The sequence below is a fragment of the Loxodonta africana genome, chromosome 8, assembly GCF_030014295.1.
Source record: "Loxodonta africana isolate mLoxAfr1 chromosome 8, mLoxAfr1.hap2, whole genome shotgun sequence".
Taxonomy (NCBI): Eukaryota; Metazoa; Chordata; class Mammalia; order Proboscidea; family Elephantidae; genus Loxodonta; species Loxodonta africana.
The window spans coordinates 42,151,669-42,171,759 of NC_087349.1; the positions used below are offsets into that span (position 1 = coordinate 42,151,669).

Below are 20,091 nucleotides of genomic sequence, written 5' to 3' on the forward strand. Positions count from 1 at the left end.
ATTGTTAAGATGGCATTTTTTTTAGGTTGATTCATAGACTCAAGACTATTCCAATCAGAATCCCAGCAGACTTCTTTTTGTCTGATTCTAAAGTTTATATATGAATATGTTGCCACAACGTAGAATAGCCAAAACAATCTTGAAAGCAAAAGAGCAAAGTTGGAAGACATACTACCTGACTTGAACACTGTAATAGCTACCCTACAGCAGTCAAGTAGTCAAGACTACAGTAGTCAAGACAGTGTTATATTAATATAATAATTGGTAAATAGATCATTATAAGGATTAAAAGTGGATCAATGGTACAAAACAAAGAATCCAGAAAAAGACTCATACATTTTTGGTCATTTGATTTTGGGCAAAAGCACCAAAAATCCAATGTAGAAAGGAATCTTCACAACAGTTCGTTCTAGAGTAACTTGATATTCATATGTGAAAAAGTTAACCTCAACACTTACCCATGCCATACACAAAAATCAATTTGAGACATGGCTGATTCCAGATAATGTAAATTACCTGGATAACATATCAATGCAAATTTATGAAACTGATAACTGAACTAAATTTGTAAGATTATCTCTATCCCTAGGAAATTCACAATGAAATGTCAAAATATTTAGGAGTAAATGCCATAAGGTATATATGACTGTGAGGTAAAGGACCTAGTTTTACCCTAAGTAAAGTGGCCTTTGTCTCTGGCACTGGAGAAATAACCCTTGAAGCAATTGGGGTGTCTTGTTCTGGGTTTTCCAAGACACACTTAAGAATTTGTGCTGGGAGTGAGGCCTGGACAAACCAGTCCAGACTCACCTAGGAGGCCGATATCAGCTAGCCTCAGGAAGCTAGTGTGGTGGCTTGCATGTTGCTGTGATGCTGGAAGCTATGGCACCGGTATTTCAAATACCAGCAGGGCCACCCATGGTGGCCAGGTTTCAGGGGAGCCTGGTAGTCTATTTCTGAAAAAATTGGCCAGTGAAAACCTTAAAAATAGCTTCGGAACATTGTATGGTATAGTGCCAGAAGATGAGTCCCTCACGTCGGAAGGCACTCAGAATACAACTGAGGAAGAGCTGCCTCCTCAAAGTTGAATCAACCTTAATCATGTGGATGGAATCAAGCTTCTTGGACCTTCATTTGCTGATATGGCACAACTCAAAATGAGAAGACACAGCTGCAAACATCCATTAATAACTTGAACATGCAATGAATGAAGTGTGAATCTAGGAAAACTAGAAGTCATCAAAAATGAAATGAACTGCGTAAAGATCGATATGCTAGGCATTAGTGAGCCAAAATGGACTGGTATTGGCCATTTTGAATCGGACAGTCATATGGTCTGCTATGCCAGGAAGGACAAATTGAAGAAAAATGGCATTGCATTCATTATCAAAAAGAACATTTCAGAATCTATCCTGAAGAAGAGTGCTGTCAGTTATAGGATAACTGAGGGCAAGAATAAATTGAAGATTTTTAGCAACTTCTGCAGTCTGAAATTGATCAAACATGCAGTCAGGACGCATTGATAATTACTGTTGATTGGAATGTGAAAGTTGAAAACGAAGAAGGAACTGTTGTTGGAAAATATGGCCTTAGTGATAGAAAAAACACCGGAGATTTTGTGATAGAATTTTGCAAGACCAATGACTTCTTCATTGCTAATATTTTTTTCAACAACATAAACAGCAACTGTACACATGGATACTCGTTGCCATTGAGTTGATTCCAACTCATAGTGACCCTACAGGACAGAGTAGAACTGCCCCATACAGTTTCCAAGAAGTGCCTGGTAGATTCCAACTGCCGACCTTTTGGTTAGCAGCCATAACAATTAACCACTGTGCCACTAGAGTTTCCTGGTCACTAATAGTCGGAATTGACACAGTGGCAATGGGTATAGTACATTATACACGTGGACCTCACTGAATGGAATACACAGAAATCAGATTGACAACATCTGTGGAAAGAGATGATGGAGAATTTCAATATCAGTCGGAACAAGGCTAGCGACCAACTGCAGAACAGAACGTCAGTTGCTCATAAGCACATTCAAGTTGAAGCTGAAGAAAATTAGAGCAAGTCTTTGAGAGCCACAGTACGGCCTCAAGTATATCCCACCTGAATTTAGAGAGCATGTCAAGAATAGATATGATGCATTAAACCCTAATGACTGAAGACCAAAGAAGTTGTGAAAGGACATCAAACATGAAGAAACCAAAAGGCCGTTAAAAAGACAGGAAAGGGAAATAACCAAATCAATACCATTCACAGTAGCCCAAGAAGATAAAATACTTAGGAATAAATCTTACCAAGGATGTAAAAGACCTATACAAAGAAAACTATAAAACTCTGCTACAAGAAATTCAAAAGGACATACTTAAGTGGAAAAACATACCCTGCTCATGGATAGGAAGACTTAACATAGTAAAAATGTCTATTCTACCAAAAGCCATTTATACATATAACGCACTTCCAATCCAAATACCAATGTCATACTTTAAGGGGATAGAGAAATCACTAATTTCATATGGAAAGGAAAGAACCCCCGGATAAGCAAAACATTACTGAAAAAGAAGAACAAAGTGGGAGGCCTCACCCTACCTGATTTCAGAACCTATTATATAGCTACAGTAGTCAAAACAGCCTGGTACTGGTACAACAACAGGCACATAGACCAATGGAACAGAATTGAGAACCCAGATATAAATCCATCCACGTATGAGCAGCTGATATTTGACAAAGGACGAGTGTCAGTCAATTGGGGAAATAATAGTCTTTTTAACAAATGGTGCTGGCATACCTGGATATCCATTTGCAAAAGAATGAAACAGGACCCATACCTCACACCATGCACAAAAACTAACTCCAAGTGGATCAAAGACCTAAACATAAAGACTAAAAGGATAAAGATCATGGAAGAAAAAATAGGATCTACCCTAGGAGCCCTAATACAGGGCATAAACAGAATATAAAACATTACCAAAAATGATGAAGAGAAACCAGATAACTGGGAGCTCCTAAAAATCAAACACCTATGCTCATCTAAAGACTTCTCCAAAAGAGTAAAAAGACCACCTACAGACTGGGAAAGAATATTCAGCTATGACATCTCAGACCAGCGCCTGATCTCTAAAATCTACATGATTCTGTCAAAACTCAACCACAAAAAGACAACCCAATCAAGAAGTGGGCAAAGGATATGAACACACATTTCACTAAGAAAGATATTCAGGCAGCCAACAGATACATGAGAAAATGCTCTCGATCATTAGCCATTAGACAAATGCAAATTGAAACTACGATGAGATTCCATCTCACACCAACAAGGCTGGCATTAATCCAAAAAACACAAAATAATAAATGTTGGACAGGCTGTGGAGAGATTGGAACTCTCATACACTGCTGGTGGGATTGTAAAATGGTACAACCACTTTGGAAATCCATCCGGCGTTATCTTAAACAGTTAGAAATAGAACTACCATACAACCCAGAAATCCCACTCCTCGGAATATACCCCAAAGATACAAGAGCCTTCACACAAACAGATATATGCACACCCATGTTTATTGCAGCTCTGTTTACAATAGCAAAAAGCTGGAAGCAACCAAGATGTCCGTCAACGGACGAATGGGTAAATAAATTGTGGTATATTCACACAATGGAATACTACGCATCGATAAAGAACAGTGATGAATCTCTGAAACATTTCATAACATGGAGGAACCTGGAAGGCATTATGCTGAGCGAAATGAGTCAGTTGCAAAAGGACAAATATTGTATAAGACCATTATTATAAGATCTTGAGAAATAGAAAAAATGGAGAAGAACACATACTTATGTGGTTACAAAGGGGGGAGGGAGGGAGGAAGGGAGAGAGCTTTTTATTGATCAATCTGTAGATAAGAACTGCTTTGGGTGAAGGGAAAGACAACACTCAATACAAGGAAGGTCAGCCTAATTGGACTGGATTAAAAGCAAAGAGGTTTCCGGGATAAAATGAAAGCTTCAAAGGTCAGCGGAGCAGGGGCTGGGGTCTTGGGAACTTGGTTTGAGGGGACTTCTAAATCAATGGGCAAAATAATTCTATTATGAAAACACTCTGCATCCCACTTTGAATTGTGGCGCCTGGGGTCCTAAATCCCAACAAGCGGCCATCTAAGATACATCAATTGGTCTCAACCCGCCTGGAGCAAAGGCAAAGGAAGAACACCAAGGTCACACGACAACTAAGAACCCAAGAGACAGAAAGGGCCACATGAACCAGAGACCTACATTATCCTGAGACCAGAAGAACTAGTTGGTGCCTGGCCACAATCGATGTCTGCCCTGTCAGGGAGCACAACAGACAATTCCTGAGGGAGCAGGAGACCAATGGGATACAGACCCCAAATTCTCATTAAAAGACCACACCTAATGGTATGATTGCGACTAGAGGAATCCCAGAGACGATGCTCCCCAGAACTTCTGATGGCTCAGGACAGGAACCATCCCCGAAGACAAATCATCAGGCATGAAAAGGACTGGTCAGTGGCGGGGAGAGAGATGCTGATGAAGAGTGAGCTAATTAAATCAGGTGGACACCGGAGAGTGTGTTGGCAACTCTTGACTGGAGGGGGGATGGGAAGATAGAGAGAGAGGGAAGATGGCAAAATTGGCACAAAACGAGAAGACTGTAAGGGCTGACTCAATAGGGGGAGAGCAAGTGGGAGAAGGGAGTAAGATGGATGTAAACCTACATGTGACAGACTGATTGGAATGGTAAATGTTCACTTGAAGCTTAATAAAAATTAAAAAAAAAAAAAAAAAGGAAAGGAAGAAAAGACCAAAATGGATGTCAGGAGAGACTCTGAAACTTGCTCTTGAACATAGAGTAGCTAAAGCAAATGGTAAAAATGACAAAGTAAAAGAACTGAATGGAAGATTTCAAAGGCGGCTTGAGAAGACAAAGTAAAGATTAAAATGAAATGTGCAAAAACTTGGGGTTAGAAAACCAAAACGGAAGAACACACTTGGCATTTCTCAAGCTGAAAGAACTGAAAAGAAAATTTAAAAAATCAAGACTGAGCTGCAATATTGAAGGATTCTACAGGGAAAATATTGAATGATGCAGGAAGCATCAAAAGGCGATAGAAGGAATTACACAGTCACTGTACCAAAAAGAATTGGTCCACGTTCAGCTGTTTCAGGAGGTAGCATATGGTCAAGAACCGATGGTGTTGAAAGAGAAAGTCCAAGTTGCACTGAAGGCATTGGTGTAAGACAAGTGTCCAGGAATTGACAGAATACCAACTGAGATGTTTCAACAAACGGATGAAAGTGCTGGAGTGCTCAGTCACCTGTGCCAAGAAATTTGGAAGACAGCTATTAGCCAACCAACTGGAAGAGATCCATATTTGTGCCCATTCCAAAGAAAGGTGATCCAACAGAATGTGGAAATTATTGAACGTTAGTATCACACACAAGTAAAATTTTGCTGAAGATCATTGAAAAGCACCTGTAACAGTAAATCAACAGGGAACTGCCAGAAGTTCAAGCTGGATTCAGAAGAGGACATAGAACAAGGGCTATCATTGCTGATGTCAGCTGGATCTTGGCTGAAAGCAGAGAATACCAGAAAGATGTTTACCTCTTATATTAACAATGCAAAGGCATTTGACTGTGTGGATCATAACAAATTATTCATGCCATTTTAAAGAATGGGAATTCTAGAACACTTAATTGCACTCATGAGGAATCTGTACATAGACCAAGAGGCAGTCATTTGAACAGGTAAAGGGAATACTACATGTTTTAAAATCAGGAAAGGTGTGAGTCAGGGTTGTATCCTTTCACCATACTTACTTAATCTGTATGCTGAGCAAATAATCATAGAAGCTGGGCTATGTGAAGAAGAATGGGGCATCAGGATTGGAGTAAGACTCATTAACAACCTTCGATATGCAGATGACACAACAACCTTGCTTGCTCAAAGTGAAGAGAACTTAAAAGTATTTACTGATGAAGATCAAAGACTACAGCCTTAAGTATGTATTACACCTCAACATAAAACAAAAATCCTCTCAACTGGACCAATAAGCAGCATCATGATAAACAGAGAAAATATTGAAGTTGTCAAGGATTTCATTTATTTGGATCCATAATCAACGCCCATGGAAGCTGCAGTCAAGAAATCAAGCAATACATTGCATTGGGCAAGTCTGGGCAGAAGACCTCTTTAAAAGTGTTAAAAAGCAAAGATGTCACTTTGAGGACTAAGGTACAGCTGACCCAAGCAAGCCATGGTATTTTCAGTGGTCTCATATGCTTGCAAAAGCTGGACAATGAATATGGAAGACTGAAGAATAATTGAGATGATGTTGGTGAAGACTATTGAATATACCATGGACTGTCAGAAGAAGGAACAAATCTATCTTGGAGGAAGTACAGCCAGAATGCTCCTTAGAAGCAAGGATGGCAGGACTTCATTTCACATACTTTGGATATGTTACCAGGAGGGACCAGTCCCTGGAGAAAGACATCTTGCTTGGTAAAGGACAGGGTCAGCAAAAAAGAGAAAGAACCTCAACGAGATGGTTTGACACGGTGGCTGCAACAGTAGGCTCAAGCATAACGATTGTGAAAATGGCACAGGTCCCAGGCAGTGTTTTGTTCTGTTCTACATATGGTGGTTATGAGTCGGAACCAACTCGATGGCACCTAAGAACAACATGTAGGACTGGCTCATAAAAACCCTGAACACAGAGGGCTCAGAGTTTCCTGGTTGGCAAGAATATCTGCTCTTGGAAGGGTATCGTGTCCCTTGGGACAGGGAAGCATCGTTTAAGAAACCCTCCCAGACCTCACCCTGTGTTTGTTTGTATCCTTGTAGGTTATAATAAATCTGTAATGGTAAGTTTGGTATCCTCTCCATGAATTCTGTGAGTCGCTCCAGCAAATTATTAAACCCAAAGGTGCAGCGGGAGCCAACAGGTCAGAAAGTAAGGGTGTTGTGTGGACTCCCAGGCTTGTTGCTGGCATCCTGAAGGAGTAGTAGGAAACTAACCCTGAATTGATGCCTGGTAGATCAGAGGGTTAGAGTATGTATGAACTTCCCATAATTGCGGATGACATCTACCTATTTGGCAGTCTGAACAACGGTGGTTTTTTTATCTTGTGAGCTCTGACCTAGCTCTGGGTGACTAGGGTCAGACAGAGAGAGTGTGTGCCACAGGTGTGGCTGGTGGTAAGAATGAAAAAGTGGAAATGTAAGGACTGGATCAGTCTCCACGTTTTGGTGACTGGATTAATGTTGATTCTTACCACTCAATAACTTGGAAAAATATTATGGATATGCATATATATGTCTGTGTCTGTGTGTATATATGTGTTTGAGAGAGAGAGATAGAGAACAATAACAAAACAAATAAGATGCTCATAATGGGTAAATCTAGATAAAGGACATGGCTCTTCCTTGTACTATTTTTATTTTTGTAAGTTTGAAATTATTTCCCGAACTGATTGTGATGGGAGTAGTGTTGGAGAGACACAGGGTGATCTAATTAGCTAAGGTGTTGGACTGATTTTATTCTGTACAGTGAGACTAGGATAAGTGGCAGATTATTTAAGTGTCCAGTTTTTCTAGTGTTATATTTTTACTTTGATATTTTAATTTTGTTCCTTGTTTGCTATAGTGATATTTCATTTTTAATTTTTATATTAACAGTGTTTTTCTTTTATACCTATGTTTTCTTCATATGACTGTATAGATCTGTTGAGCTTAGCCGTATTTTCTTAGCCTTAGTTTTCACAAGACTCTCAGGGTATCATCAGACACTTTAAAAACAGTTTTATTGATATATATATTTACATGCCATACAATTCACCCATTTAAAGTGTAGGTTAAGTAGTTTTTAGTATATTCAAAATCAGTTTTAGAACATTGCATAACCCAAAGAGGAAACCCTACTTCCATTAGCAATCACACACACCCCTGCTCACTAGCAACCGCCAGCTTATTTTCTGTTTCTATTGATTTTTCTATTCTGGACATTTCTTATAAATGGAATCACATAACATGTGGCCTTTTATGCCTGAACTTTCTTCACTCAGCATCATGTTTTCTGGGCTCATCCATGTTGTTGCCTTTATCAGTACTTCATTCCTTTTTATTGCTGAGTAATATTATACACCACATTATATTTATTCATTTGTCTTTTCATGGACTTTTGAGTTGTTTCCATTTTTTGGCTATTTTGCACTGCTGTTATGATCACTCATGTACAGGCTTTTGTGTGGACATATGTTTTCATTTTTCTTGTAACTAGGAGCAGAACTGCTGGATCGCATACTAAGTTCATGTTTAACCTTTGCAGAATGGCGAGACTCTTTCCCAAAACCGCTACTCCTCTTTATATTTCCACCAGCAATGTAGGAGGGTTCCAGTTATTCAACATCCTAACAACATGGGTTACTATCTGTCTTTCTGACCATAGCATCCTAATAGGTGTGAAGTGGGACTTTCTATACCTTTAAACCTCCAAAATGCATTCATTCCTTAGTACGCAAATGATCTCCACCCTCTCCTAGCCACAGCCTGTCTCCTCATTAAATTCAGGTTGTTGTTAGGTGCCATCGAGTCGGTTCCAACTCATAGAGACCCTATGTACAACAAAACAAAACACTGCCTGGTCCTGTGCCATCCTCACAATCATTGCTATGTTTGAGCCCATTGTTGCAGCCACTGTGTCAGTCCATATCGTTGAGGGTATTCCACTCTTGTTGACTGTCTGCTTTACCAAGCATGATGTCCTTCTCCAGGAACTGGTCCCTCCTGATAGCATGTCCAAAGTATGTGAGACAAAGTCTCATCATCCTCACTTCTAAGGAGCGTTCTGACTGTACTTCTTCCAAGACAGATTTGTTCCTTTTGGCAGTCCATGGTATATTCAATATTCTTCACCAACACTATAATTAAAAGGCATCAATTATTCATTGGTTTTTCTTGCTCATTGTCCAGCTTTTGCATGCATATGAGACAATTGAGAATACCATGTCTGGGTCAGGTACACCTTAGTCCTCAAAGTGATATCTTTGCTTTTTAACACTTTGAAGAGATCTTTTGCGGCAGATTCACCCGATGCAACATGTCATTTGATTTTTTGACTGCTGCTTCCCTGGGCATTGATTGTGGATGCAAGTAAAGTGAAATACATGACAACTTCAGTACTCTCTCCGTTTATCATGATGTTGCTTATTGGTCCAGTTGTGGGGATTTTTGTTTTCTTTATGTCGAGATGTAATTCATACTGAAGGCTGTAAATTTTATGTAAATTCAGTTACATAAAATAAATTGCAATAATATAAGAAATTTTTTTTCTATTCTTTTGTTCTTTAATTCTTTGTAAAGAGTCTCAAGAGAAATTAAAAAGATGGGATTTTAAAGATTATACAGCTATAGCTCATAAATTTTAGATGTCCATTATAGATAAATATGTATAGTGACCATCTGACCCCCCTGAGCTACGGCAATCACTGATTTCACTGACCATTGCCACTTTAATTTCCAAAGAGGCTTATTCAGGAGACTTTCCCTTTCATAATCATATGACAGAGCTCATCATCTGCTTTTTCCTGGGAGCACAGAGCATTAGTCATTAAGCTGCATTTTGTGGGCTCTTTTGAGACTCTAACCATTCTTTTTTAACAGTTTCTACGGAAAAATATGTTTTTTGTAGACCACCAACTTATAAATGACCATTTTAGAACACAACTTCATTGCAAGTTGATAACCATCTAGATCCATGAGGAAATGCAAGCTAAGTTGAATTATTTAAGCTGAAGTCAAAAAGCTTGTTTGATTAAATAGCCATCCATTGTGTGTTGAACTTTAACAAAGCTCTCTTTCTTTTAATTGTAATTTTTCATACTTTTTCTCCCTTTATTACAAGTAATCAAGAATTGATCAAGTGGAAATCAGATTTGATTTTGAAAAGTTTATGTGTGTGTGTTTATAAAAGGAAAGTAGAAAAAAAATAGTATTTCTTTCCTCTTATTTTATTTGGCTCACTATAACAAAGGGAAAATGCTGTTAGTTTCAACTCTGCTCAAAGGCTAATTTTTTGTTACGTTTGAAACATGCACCCACATTCAGAGAGTTACTTGCATTGTATCTTATTTGTCCTGTGCATATTTAATTTATTTTTAAATCTTGAATATTACAGAGTATTAAATAAAATCTGATCAATTTGAAAATGGTTGGTACGTGGATTTTTTTTTACCTCAAATTCCAACTGTAACAGTTTTAGATTAATTAAAACTTGCTATGCCCTCTTCTCTAAAACTGATGCATTGAGATGTAAATTTAAGGTAAGGAGTACAGAGTTTTTAATAGTACTTTTACTGATCATCCATGCACAGTGTAATCTTTGGCAACTTTTCTTTTTTTTTAATTCTATGAAAAATAAGAGTAATTTCACCAGCTTGTCATGATGGCTGTCAAAGATTCATGGAATTTGGGTTTCTTTCTCTTTTTCCCTTCTTTCCTTCCTTTCTCCTCTTTCCCATCCCCCCTCCTTCCCTCCCTTTCTCCCTTCCTTGTTCATTTCTGAGTTTTTTTAATAGAGAGAAGCCTATTGGCAATTGTCAGGAAGTGTTCCCTAGGAATAATAAAACAGACTGAGACTGGGGCCTCAACGGTCCATCATCTCTAAAGTATTAAGAGATATATTTTTCCTGTCCAAGACTAATTTGGCTTCCACATCCAAGGTTTTATGTCTACACAGGTTCCTTGCACTGCCTAAAGTCCAAAATTGTAACCAGACCTAAATATTTCCAATTAGCATTTTTTTTGTCAGAGGGGCACATTCTTCCCCAGTTAAAGAAGTGTGTGTGTGTATGAACCATCATTTTAGTAATTTCTTTTGAAAACTTTGTTGTGATAAAGTATATATAACATAAAATTTGCCAGTTTAATCATTTTTAATTGTATAGTTCAGTGACATTAATTACATTCACAGTGTCGTGTAACCATCACCACTGTCTATTCCCAACACCTTTTCATTACCCTGAACAGAAGCTCAGTGCCCTGAAAGAATAACTACTCTTTCTCTTTCCCCTCATTTCCTGGTAACCATTAATAAATGTTTGTCTATGCTTTTGCCTATTCTAGATATTTCTTACAAGTGGGATCATACAATTCTTGTTGTTTTGTTTCTGACTTATTTCACTTATCATTATGTTCTCACTGTTCATCCATCCATGTTGCATCATGCGTCAGAGCTTCATTTCTCTTTATAGCTAAGTAGTATCCCATTGTATGTCTATACCACGTTGTGTTTATCCATTCCTCTATTGATGGACATTTGGGTTGTTTCTACCATTAAGATATTGTAAAAAATGCTGCAGTGCCCCCATTGAGTGAACTTAGCACCCTTGTTGAAAATTAATTGACAATAGACACCTGGGCTTATTTCTGGACTCTCAATTAGTAATTTCTTTTTGTGTTGAATTCTTACAGCTCTGCACACAAGGAGATGCAAGTCAGGTGATTGGGCCTCTTACTGAAGGGCAGAGAAGAAATGTGGCGGTAGTGAATTCATTGTATAAGTTACACCAGTCAGTAGCAAAGGTAACCTTTATCTTGCTTTATTTTAATGAAGCTCTTTTGACTTAATTTCAGGTTCTTCTTTCTTCTTACATCAGATTTAGACAGCTTATGAATTAGTATTCATTCCAGTTTTGGTTTTTTTTTTTAAGAATGCAGCAATGAAAATATAATTGTAAAATAAGCTTTTTCTTTCATCCTGGCTTTTACTGTTCTTATGACTTTTTGTCTGTACATTTGGTTTAAAACGCAAGAGCTGTAGATTCTCAATTTTTGGTTGGTATACTCAAATTTATTGAATAAATGAGTCAAGTGTAAACAGTATGTGTTTCATACGTATTGAAAAGCATAGTTGGATATTTTGTGGATGGTAGTAAATTTTAGCAAAGCTAATGACAAAATAAGATGTCAAAAAATTTCTATCTTTGCACAAAAATTGTGGAACAGAGTGGCTTTAAAAACTAAGTTTTTTGATACCATTGATGACTACTTGCAAGTAGAGTATATGTCGTCTTTTCTTTTTGCAGTTCTCCTGGTACATTTGAAAGAAAAGGCTGAACTAACTTGTTTGCCTTCATATGTTATGTCTAAGATGAACCCTTCATAATTATTAGGAAATTAGCACTTTCAACCCAATCTTTGACTTTTGAGTACAGTGTGTTTAATAATTCTCTATAGAGCATTTGCCAAATATTTAATAAGTAGGAAGTTAAATATTTAAAAGACCTGAAGGAGACTCAAGGTTAGATGATATTTTTGAAACTTGATCTCTAATACCAAGTTAAATATGCTAGGTTGTATTTTAGAATAATTATAGGTAACTATTAATCAGTTATTTAAAATTTTTAACAAGTCCTTTAATCAATTAGGCATTTCTAAAATGTATGTTTCAAATACTAGACAAAATATATTTTAAAGGGTATCAGTAGGTATATCTCAGGAAAATAAAATTATAAAAAACACTAAACGTTATATTTTCCATTTCCTTTATTACTCTAAAGTACCATAAGCAATGAAAGATTGTATTCTGTTTCAGCCTGATTTAAATGTCTTTATTGATACTTCCAGACTTTTTATAATGTTTGCATTGATTTGTAAAAAGGGAAATGTCTGACTGACATTTGTATTTTAAAGACTTGTTGAAAATTAAAGTCAGTCTGGGATCCCATGTGAAAAGTGAATTTTTTAAAAGAAATAAGTAAATATGGCTTTATACTGACCTTTTCCAGTTAAACTTTATAATGAAAACCTACCTAAAGTGAATAAAAGAAAACTCTTAATATTCTTAATATTTCAGTTATTTGAAGTACATATTTGCTTTGTACACTGAAGTATTTTCCAACCTATCTTTATTAATAAATTCCAATGGGTTTTTAAAACATGTATGAGATACTACTATAATGTAATGATAGTATTTTTATATGCAGTTTATAAAAACAACTTTATCATGTTATGATCAAAATTAGTATTAGTGAAATAAATGACTTAAACAAAATTGTAACTGTATTAAAACCTTATTCTAGGTGGTTTCCAGTCAAAATGCATTCCCACCAGCAGCTGAGCAAACTATAATTTCAGCCCTAAAGGTAAAAGAAAATAATTTAATTTTTGACTCTATAGATCAAAGTGGATTTTTGATTTGTTTGACTGAATGGAAGATGTTACATTTTAAAAATGATTCAGAATCCTCTAGATATACCAAAAGTAACATGTTGATATTTATCATGGAGAGAATACATTTGTGTTATTATTTCTATATGATTTAAAAATAGAGTTTAAAAATAGACTCCATTGGTGCCCACAGATTGTGTTCTACTTATGACAATTGAATACACAGAAGCAAGAGTTCTACAAGTATTCACTGTATCTTAGGGCAGTGCAGCCCAGTATTATTCCATTAAAGCAGTGGTTCTCCACCAGGGGTGGTTTTGTCTCCTAGGGGACATTTGGCAATATCTGGAGACATTTTTGATTGTCATGACTGGGAGAGGGGTGCTACTGGCAGCTGCAAAACATCTTGCAATGCCTCAGACAGTCAGTAATTCTAAGGGTGAGAAACCCTACTTTGCAGTTGATTTGTAAGGTATAAAATCAGGATATACTCTCATTGTTTTGATACAGTAACATAAATATATACCCCTTTTCTAATATTCAGGAAGTTTTAAAAAAAAAATAGGGTTGGTATGAGATTTAGAGCCATATGCAATTGATGGTAGGTATCTCTTTAAAAAAACAAGTAAATCATTCATTCTGTCAACAGTAATAGCTATCCTTTATTTCCTACTGTTTGCCAGGCTTATGCAATATATTGAAATATTATAGCAGCCCTTCAAGTTATGTATTATTGTTCCCACTTAATTAGATTTAGAAATAATTATTTACTCAAGGTCATACAGCTGGTAAACAGCTGGACAGATTTAAACCCATACCTCATTAACTCAAACGAGTTGTATCTACTACATCTTGCCACCATATCGATTCATTAATTTACTAAATATATATTAAATACTTCTTACTAGAGACAGTATAGTGTAGTAATTAAGAGCATGGATTCTGGAGCCAAACTACCTGAAAATGAATGTCACCTAAGCTATTTAATTAGCGGAATGATCTCAAAGAAGTTAATAAGCTCTCTCTTGCCTTAGTTTCTGCATCTATAAAATGGTACAGTATATGTACACAAAAGTAATAGATGTCAAATATTAGTTTGGATTTACATCACTGAGAGATAGTTAAAAAAAAAAAAAGATAGGGGCCCCCAAAACTCCAAGGAGAAACACTTACCTTTAGAGAGTAAGGAGGAGACAAAGAAAGAACCATTAGAGGAAGTGAATTGGGAGAGTACAATGTCATAGATTCTAAAGGAGAAGGAAACTTCTGAAGTCAATGGCTAACCATAGGTTACATGGATGAAAATTTAACCGGCCGTAAAAACTTAAGGACACTGCATTCATATCTGTATGCATTTGACTCATTGAGGCTAAGAGACTGAAACAGTTTCTCTTCCCGTAGCATGGTAAAAGTATACTTAGAAGTTTTCTTGTATCCTTTTCTCCAGTGTGCTCATCTCATGATTAAATATTGTTAAAGCTTTCATAATAAAATAATTGTTTTTAGTATGAGTTGTCAAATTTATTCATGATCATAAAAATATCATAAAATGGGGCCAGTGTGACAAACCAAAAGATCTTAACGTCCTAGGCTGTAGGCAAGGAGCAAATGTAGTCTTCTTTTCTACATTTCCACATTTTTTCCTCTGTCTTCTAGTAGTAGCTATCAAACATTTTTTATCACTACTCAGAATGAGAAATGCATTTTACTTCCTGACTCTGTTCACAATACATGGGCATTTACAAATATATGCACACATATGTAATTGCTTATATACGTTTTTGTAATTGACAAAAAATTTCACAAACAATACTTACCCTTACTTTGGTGATATTTTCTAGAAAATACTAATGTACTACTTTTTAAAACGTTCTGATCATGACCCACAAATGGTCACAACCCATAGTTGGAAAACTCAATTTGTAGGTTAAAACAAGGTCTTCAGTTTGCCTGATGATAAAAATTATCTGGAAAAGTTAAAAACAGAAATTCCCCAAAGACTATAATTGAGTCTAGGTTAGGCTCTCTTAATCTATATTTTAACATACAACAAAGGTTATTACTCTTACTAGTCACTTTGGTTGGAAGTTAGAGCCAGTGCAAGAAAAATTGCCCCGATGTTGGGCTCCAGCCCTGACTCTGAAGCTTGCTCAGCGGGACCGTTGCTGTGTGTGGCTGGGTGCTGTAGCTTGTTGAGGTATTGCTGATTTTGCCCTTCTTAAGAGAAGACTAAGCAATAAGTCGAAGGCCCTCCTGCAGTGGCCCTGCATTAGAGACTTAACTGCTTATGTTAAAATAATTCAATGAAACAGTTTTGACTTTATTTTTTAGTTAAACCTTACAAAAAATACTATGACATGTTAAGTAAACACAAAATAAAACCCTCTGACTTAAAAGAAAAAAAGAGAACCTGGAATTTCATAAAACTGTAGAAAGCATTAAATCATTCTGAATTATGGATAGAATATTATAATACAGAAATGACTATACCCCAAAACTGGTATGCTTTTATTATTTGATAAGATACTAAGCATACTTTTTTACTTACTTGAAAAAACAGGTATAGATATATAATAGTCTTCTCTAACTTGCTGAGACTTTATCCAAAATTAAATGTCATTTTAGGCTTGAGACTCATCATCACATATTATGAACATTATCTAATATGTCTGTATGGCATTATTAGTATTAATGAATATACATTTGGAGTCATTTTTTTTTAACCATGTTGGCTGTGAAAAAACCAAACCTAACCCAGTGCAGTCGAGTCGATTCTGACTCATAGTGACCCTATAGGACAGAGTAAAGATGCCCCATGGAGTTTCCAAGGAGCGCCGGGCAGATTCAAACTGCCAGTCCTTTGGTTAGCAGCCGTAGCACTTAACCACTATACCACCAGGGTTTCCATGTTGGCTATAAATGGCAGTAAACACCTTACCCTAGTAATTTTGTACCTTTTTGCTCAGATTGTCTTGTGCAGATAGTGACTGAATTGCTAAATTTATGGTAATGCTATTTTTCTCCCTTATTGTGGGGGTTTGATACTCTGCAGAGGGGTATATTCCATATTGCTGAAGCTCCAGTATATTTCTCGTAAATATTTTTAGGTAAATCTTTTTGAAACATATAACACACTTCCTTGCTGTATAAATCACATGTGAAATATAATCTAATCTCTTTTTGATGTCTAAAAGGTGTTATGAACTCTACACTTTCTCCTGCAGAGAAGACTCTGGCATCTCAGTTTCCTTTGGTAGTTGCTAATCCTCAATCCATACTATAAATGAAGGCATTCGCTAAGATGCTGTCTTCTCTTTCTGTTTCGTATTTTCCCAAAGCTATATTTTTTTTTTTATATTTTCACACAGCTATGAAGTTTTCTATGTAAGCCATCATACCATATATAAATAGAGACAGTTTTACTTCTTTCTTTCTGATCTTTATGCCTTCTTTTTCCATGTGTTGTTTAACTGGCTAGGACCTCCAGTACAGTGTTGAATATAACTGGCGAGTGGACCTCCTTCACTTGTTCCTAATCTGCTGAAAAGTGTTCAATATTTTACTATTTTCAGTATGATTTAAACTATAGGTTTTTCATAGATGGCCTTTATCAGGTTGAACAAGTTCCCTTCTCCACCTAGTTAACTGGGGCTTTTGATCATAAATGGTGTTGAATTTCATTTAATATCTTTTTTCTGTATCTATCGAAATAATCATATTATTTTATCCTTTATTCTGTTAATAAAGTACATTAAACAATTTATTTTCAAATATTAAACCAATCTTGGTCATTATTTATTACCCTTTTTATGTATTCCTGGATTTGATTTACCTAGATTTTTGTTACGGATGTTTACATCTGTGTTGATAAGACGTATTAGTGTGTATCAATATGTAGTGTTTTCTTGTGTTATCTTTGTCAAGCTTTGGTATCAAGCATACAGTTGGGTCTTACCTTTTCATCCGTTCTGAAAAATCTTTTTCTTTTAATTGGAGTGTTTAGTCCATTAACATGTAATGCACTTATTGATATGAGTCATCTCAGGGTTGGTATCTGTTGATTATCTTTTCCCTTGAAAAGTGGTACCATTTCCTAGCTCTTTGCATATTTATTAATTTTCACTTATATCTTGGACATTGTGAATGTTATGTTCTGGAGACTCACAATTTTTTACATTGCTCCAAAGAGTGTTGATGTTTTTGCTTTAAAAGCAATTAACTTGATTAGATTCAAACTAGATTGTCATACCTGCAGTTGGTCATGCCTCAAATCTCAGTTTTGTTATTTAAGCCTTAATTGCAAGCCACTTTTAGTTTGCTCTGCACATACACAGTTAATGAGTCATCTGAAGACTACTGCTGAGTTTAAACACAGATTTAGGCATTCTTCTCTGACTCTCTCCTTTCTGAGGTTCTCTCTCTCTCTAGCAGCCCTGGTTGACCTAGGGCTCATTCTTGTTGTTTCTCTAACCTGAAAGACAGAAGTTTTGTTTGTTTGTTTTTCCCTTGGAGTTTTAGCCACCTAGCCTTACAACTATCATGACTATACCAAAAAAACAAACCCAGTGCCGTCAAGTCGATTCCAACTCATGACTTTAAAAAAAAAAAAAAATGACTATAGCCATCATTAAAGCAAAGCCACAAAAAACGTAATACTCCTCCTCATTCTGTTCTGGTTGCTTGCTCTAGGTTTCTGCAGCCCTTTAAAACTACCTGCTTTTTTTCTTTCTCCAGAGATCTTCTAGTAGATTTTTGTTGTTGTTATTTTCTTTGTTTTATTTTCTATATTTTTTCCAGAGTTACTTGTGGGAGGTTCTCTAGTCAGACACTCACTCCTTCATACTGAAAGTGGAAAATCCACTCTCCCTTCTTGAAATCTTCTTGTCTGTTTAGTTCCACCATACTCTTTAGTCTGTTCCAATTTCTCTGCCCAGTGGCATAGTGTAACTAAAAGCCCGTTGGAGCCAGTGATATCTAGGAAATTCCAGTTCTTCCTCTTGCTTGTTTATGATTTTGGGCAGTCTCCTTCACTTCACTTCAGTTTGCCCATCTATGAATTACTTTAGATGCCTCATCTTTAAGTTGGAGATTGTAGTAAAGCTTTGAGGAAGGATTAGTTGAGTTCTAAATTATATTATTATATGTAAGCACTAGCACATAGTGGGTAATTAATAAATGTTATAACCTCTTAAGCCTTCAGGGGCTCCTCTTCCTCTACCTGATCTTAAAGTGTCATTTGGCCTTTTTGCTCCACACACCGTTCTCTGTCATCCCATTGACTCTTTTGGCTTCATCTCCCATCCTAAAGGCCAGTATTACCAAATTTAGTCAAAATGTCTCTCAGGAAGTACAAATTTAAATATCTCAGTACCTACTAGATACGCCTCTGTATTTCCAATGGACACTTCAGACTCATGTCCAAAACTGAACTAATCACCTTCTCTCCCTCCTCCCTTTACCCCAGATCAACTTATAGTTTCTTCCGATTTACATATTAAGTTAGTAATACCACCAAATCATTAAAGAAAAAAAAATCTAAGTGTAACCTTAAATGTTTCCACTCCATATTACCCAAATCTAATTACCAAATCCTACTGTATTTCCAATTTGTCTCCTCATCTCTGTTCTGTTGCCTCTATTTGTTAGAGGCACTCATCGTTTTGCAACTATATCACTACCGTGGCCTCCTAATTCATTCCCCTGTTTTTAGTCTGTTTATCCAGTCAGCTCTCCAACATGATTTTTCTGAAATTCAAATCTTTACCTACATTTTTTCACTGCTTAAAACCCATCATTGGTTTTCCAGTGCCTATGAGATAAATTCCCAGCTCCTTGGCAGCTTACACAAAGCTCATCCCTTGCTGCCTCTCTCTTCCACGTAGGCAGGCACTTTATACTCCGTCTGTATTGAATGCTTTGCAGTTTCTCAAATGCATCACCTTTCCCAGCTCCTATGCCTTTAACATATGTGCTCCCAACACCACCATTCTTCACCTGGCTCTTACCTACTTGTCCTTTGAAATTCAGTTCAAGCAACATCTGTCATTTATCATATCCTGTCAACATGAATTGGGGGTTCCTCCCATGATGTTCCCTGTTAGAGGACATATCCTGCTATATTATAACTTACCTACTACCACTAGACTGTGAACTCTTTGAAGGTAAACTGTATGTATGCACATACCCTCTTGCTCCAGTATATGGTAATTTTATTTTTACTGGGGAGTAAGGGCTAGAGAGGACATTTAGGAATTTAATAAATATCCCATTTAACCATCTCTCATTGATTTTGATCATTTGTATGAGCAGAAGCTGTATATCTTCGTTGTATGTAAGCATCATTGAAGCGTTTATAATGTACTTAAATTTTTCCATTTTGAGTATTTACTGAGGCCCAGTTAATATTTTCACATTAAAAACTTCAAACTAAGGCCTACAGTCTTACATAAACTAACAATGGCTATACTTCACTATAGAGCAGTGTTTCTCAGCCTCACCACTGTTAACATTTTAGGTGAGGTAATTCTTTGTTGTGGGGGCTGTCGTGTGCAAGCCCATGCATTGGTAGGATGTTTAGCAGGATCCCTGACTGCTACCTACTAAATGCTGTATCACATCCCTTCCCTCTGACAATCAAAAATGCCTCCAAACATTGCCAGTGTCCTGTGGGAGACAAAATCACTGGAGAATCACGGCTGTAGAGCTCTAAATAGAAACCAAATTCACAAAATGCCTGTCTGTTCTGCTGTACAAGGATCACCAATATAGGTGTTGTATTCACTCTGGTTAAAAGCATACAACATTTTTCTAATTTTTTGAAGAATACTTTCACTCTGCCTTACTCTTTCGAGAAACCTAAAAAAAGAAAGTGTTCATGTGATCTTTACTTATGAGCACCACTG

General features: G+C 36.6%; 1 protein-coding gene across 4 annotated transcripts in view; it reads left to right on the plus strand.

Moving 5' to 3' along the window:
- Window positions 1-20,091, plus strand: part of COG5 (component of oligomeric golgi complex 5) — a 330,055-nt gene that overhangs the window by 240,561 nt on the left and 69,403 nt on the right. For all 4 annotated transcript variants that reach the window (XR_010322654.1, XM_003407008.4, XM_064289835.1 and 1 more), the window contains exons 15-16: window positions 11,492-11,602; window positions 13,102-13,164. Coding sequence is in view for 3 of the 4 variants with exons in the window: in XM_003407008.4 (XP_003407056.3) it covers window positions 11,492-11,602; window positions 13,102-13,164 (174 nt within the window). In the remaining variant the exon portion in view is untranslated. The remainder of the gene's footprint in view (window positions 1-11,491; window positions 11,603-13,101; window positions 13,165-20,091) is intronic.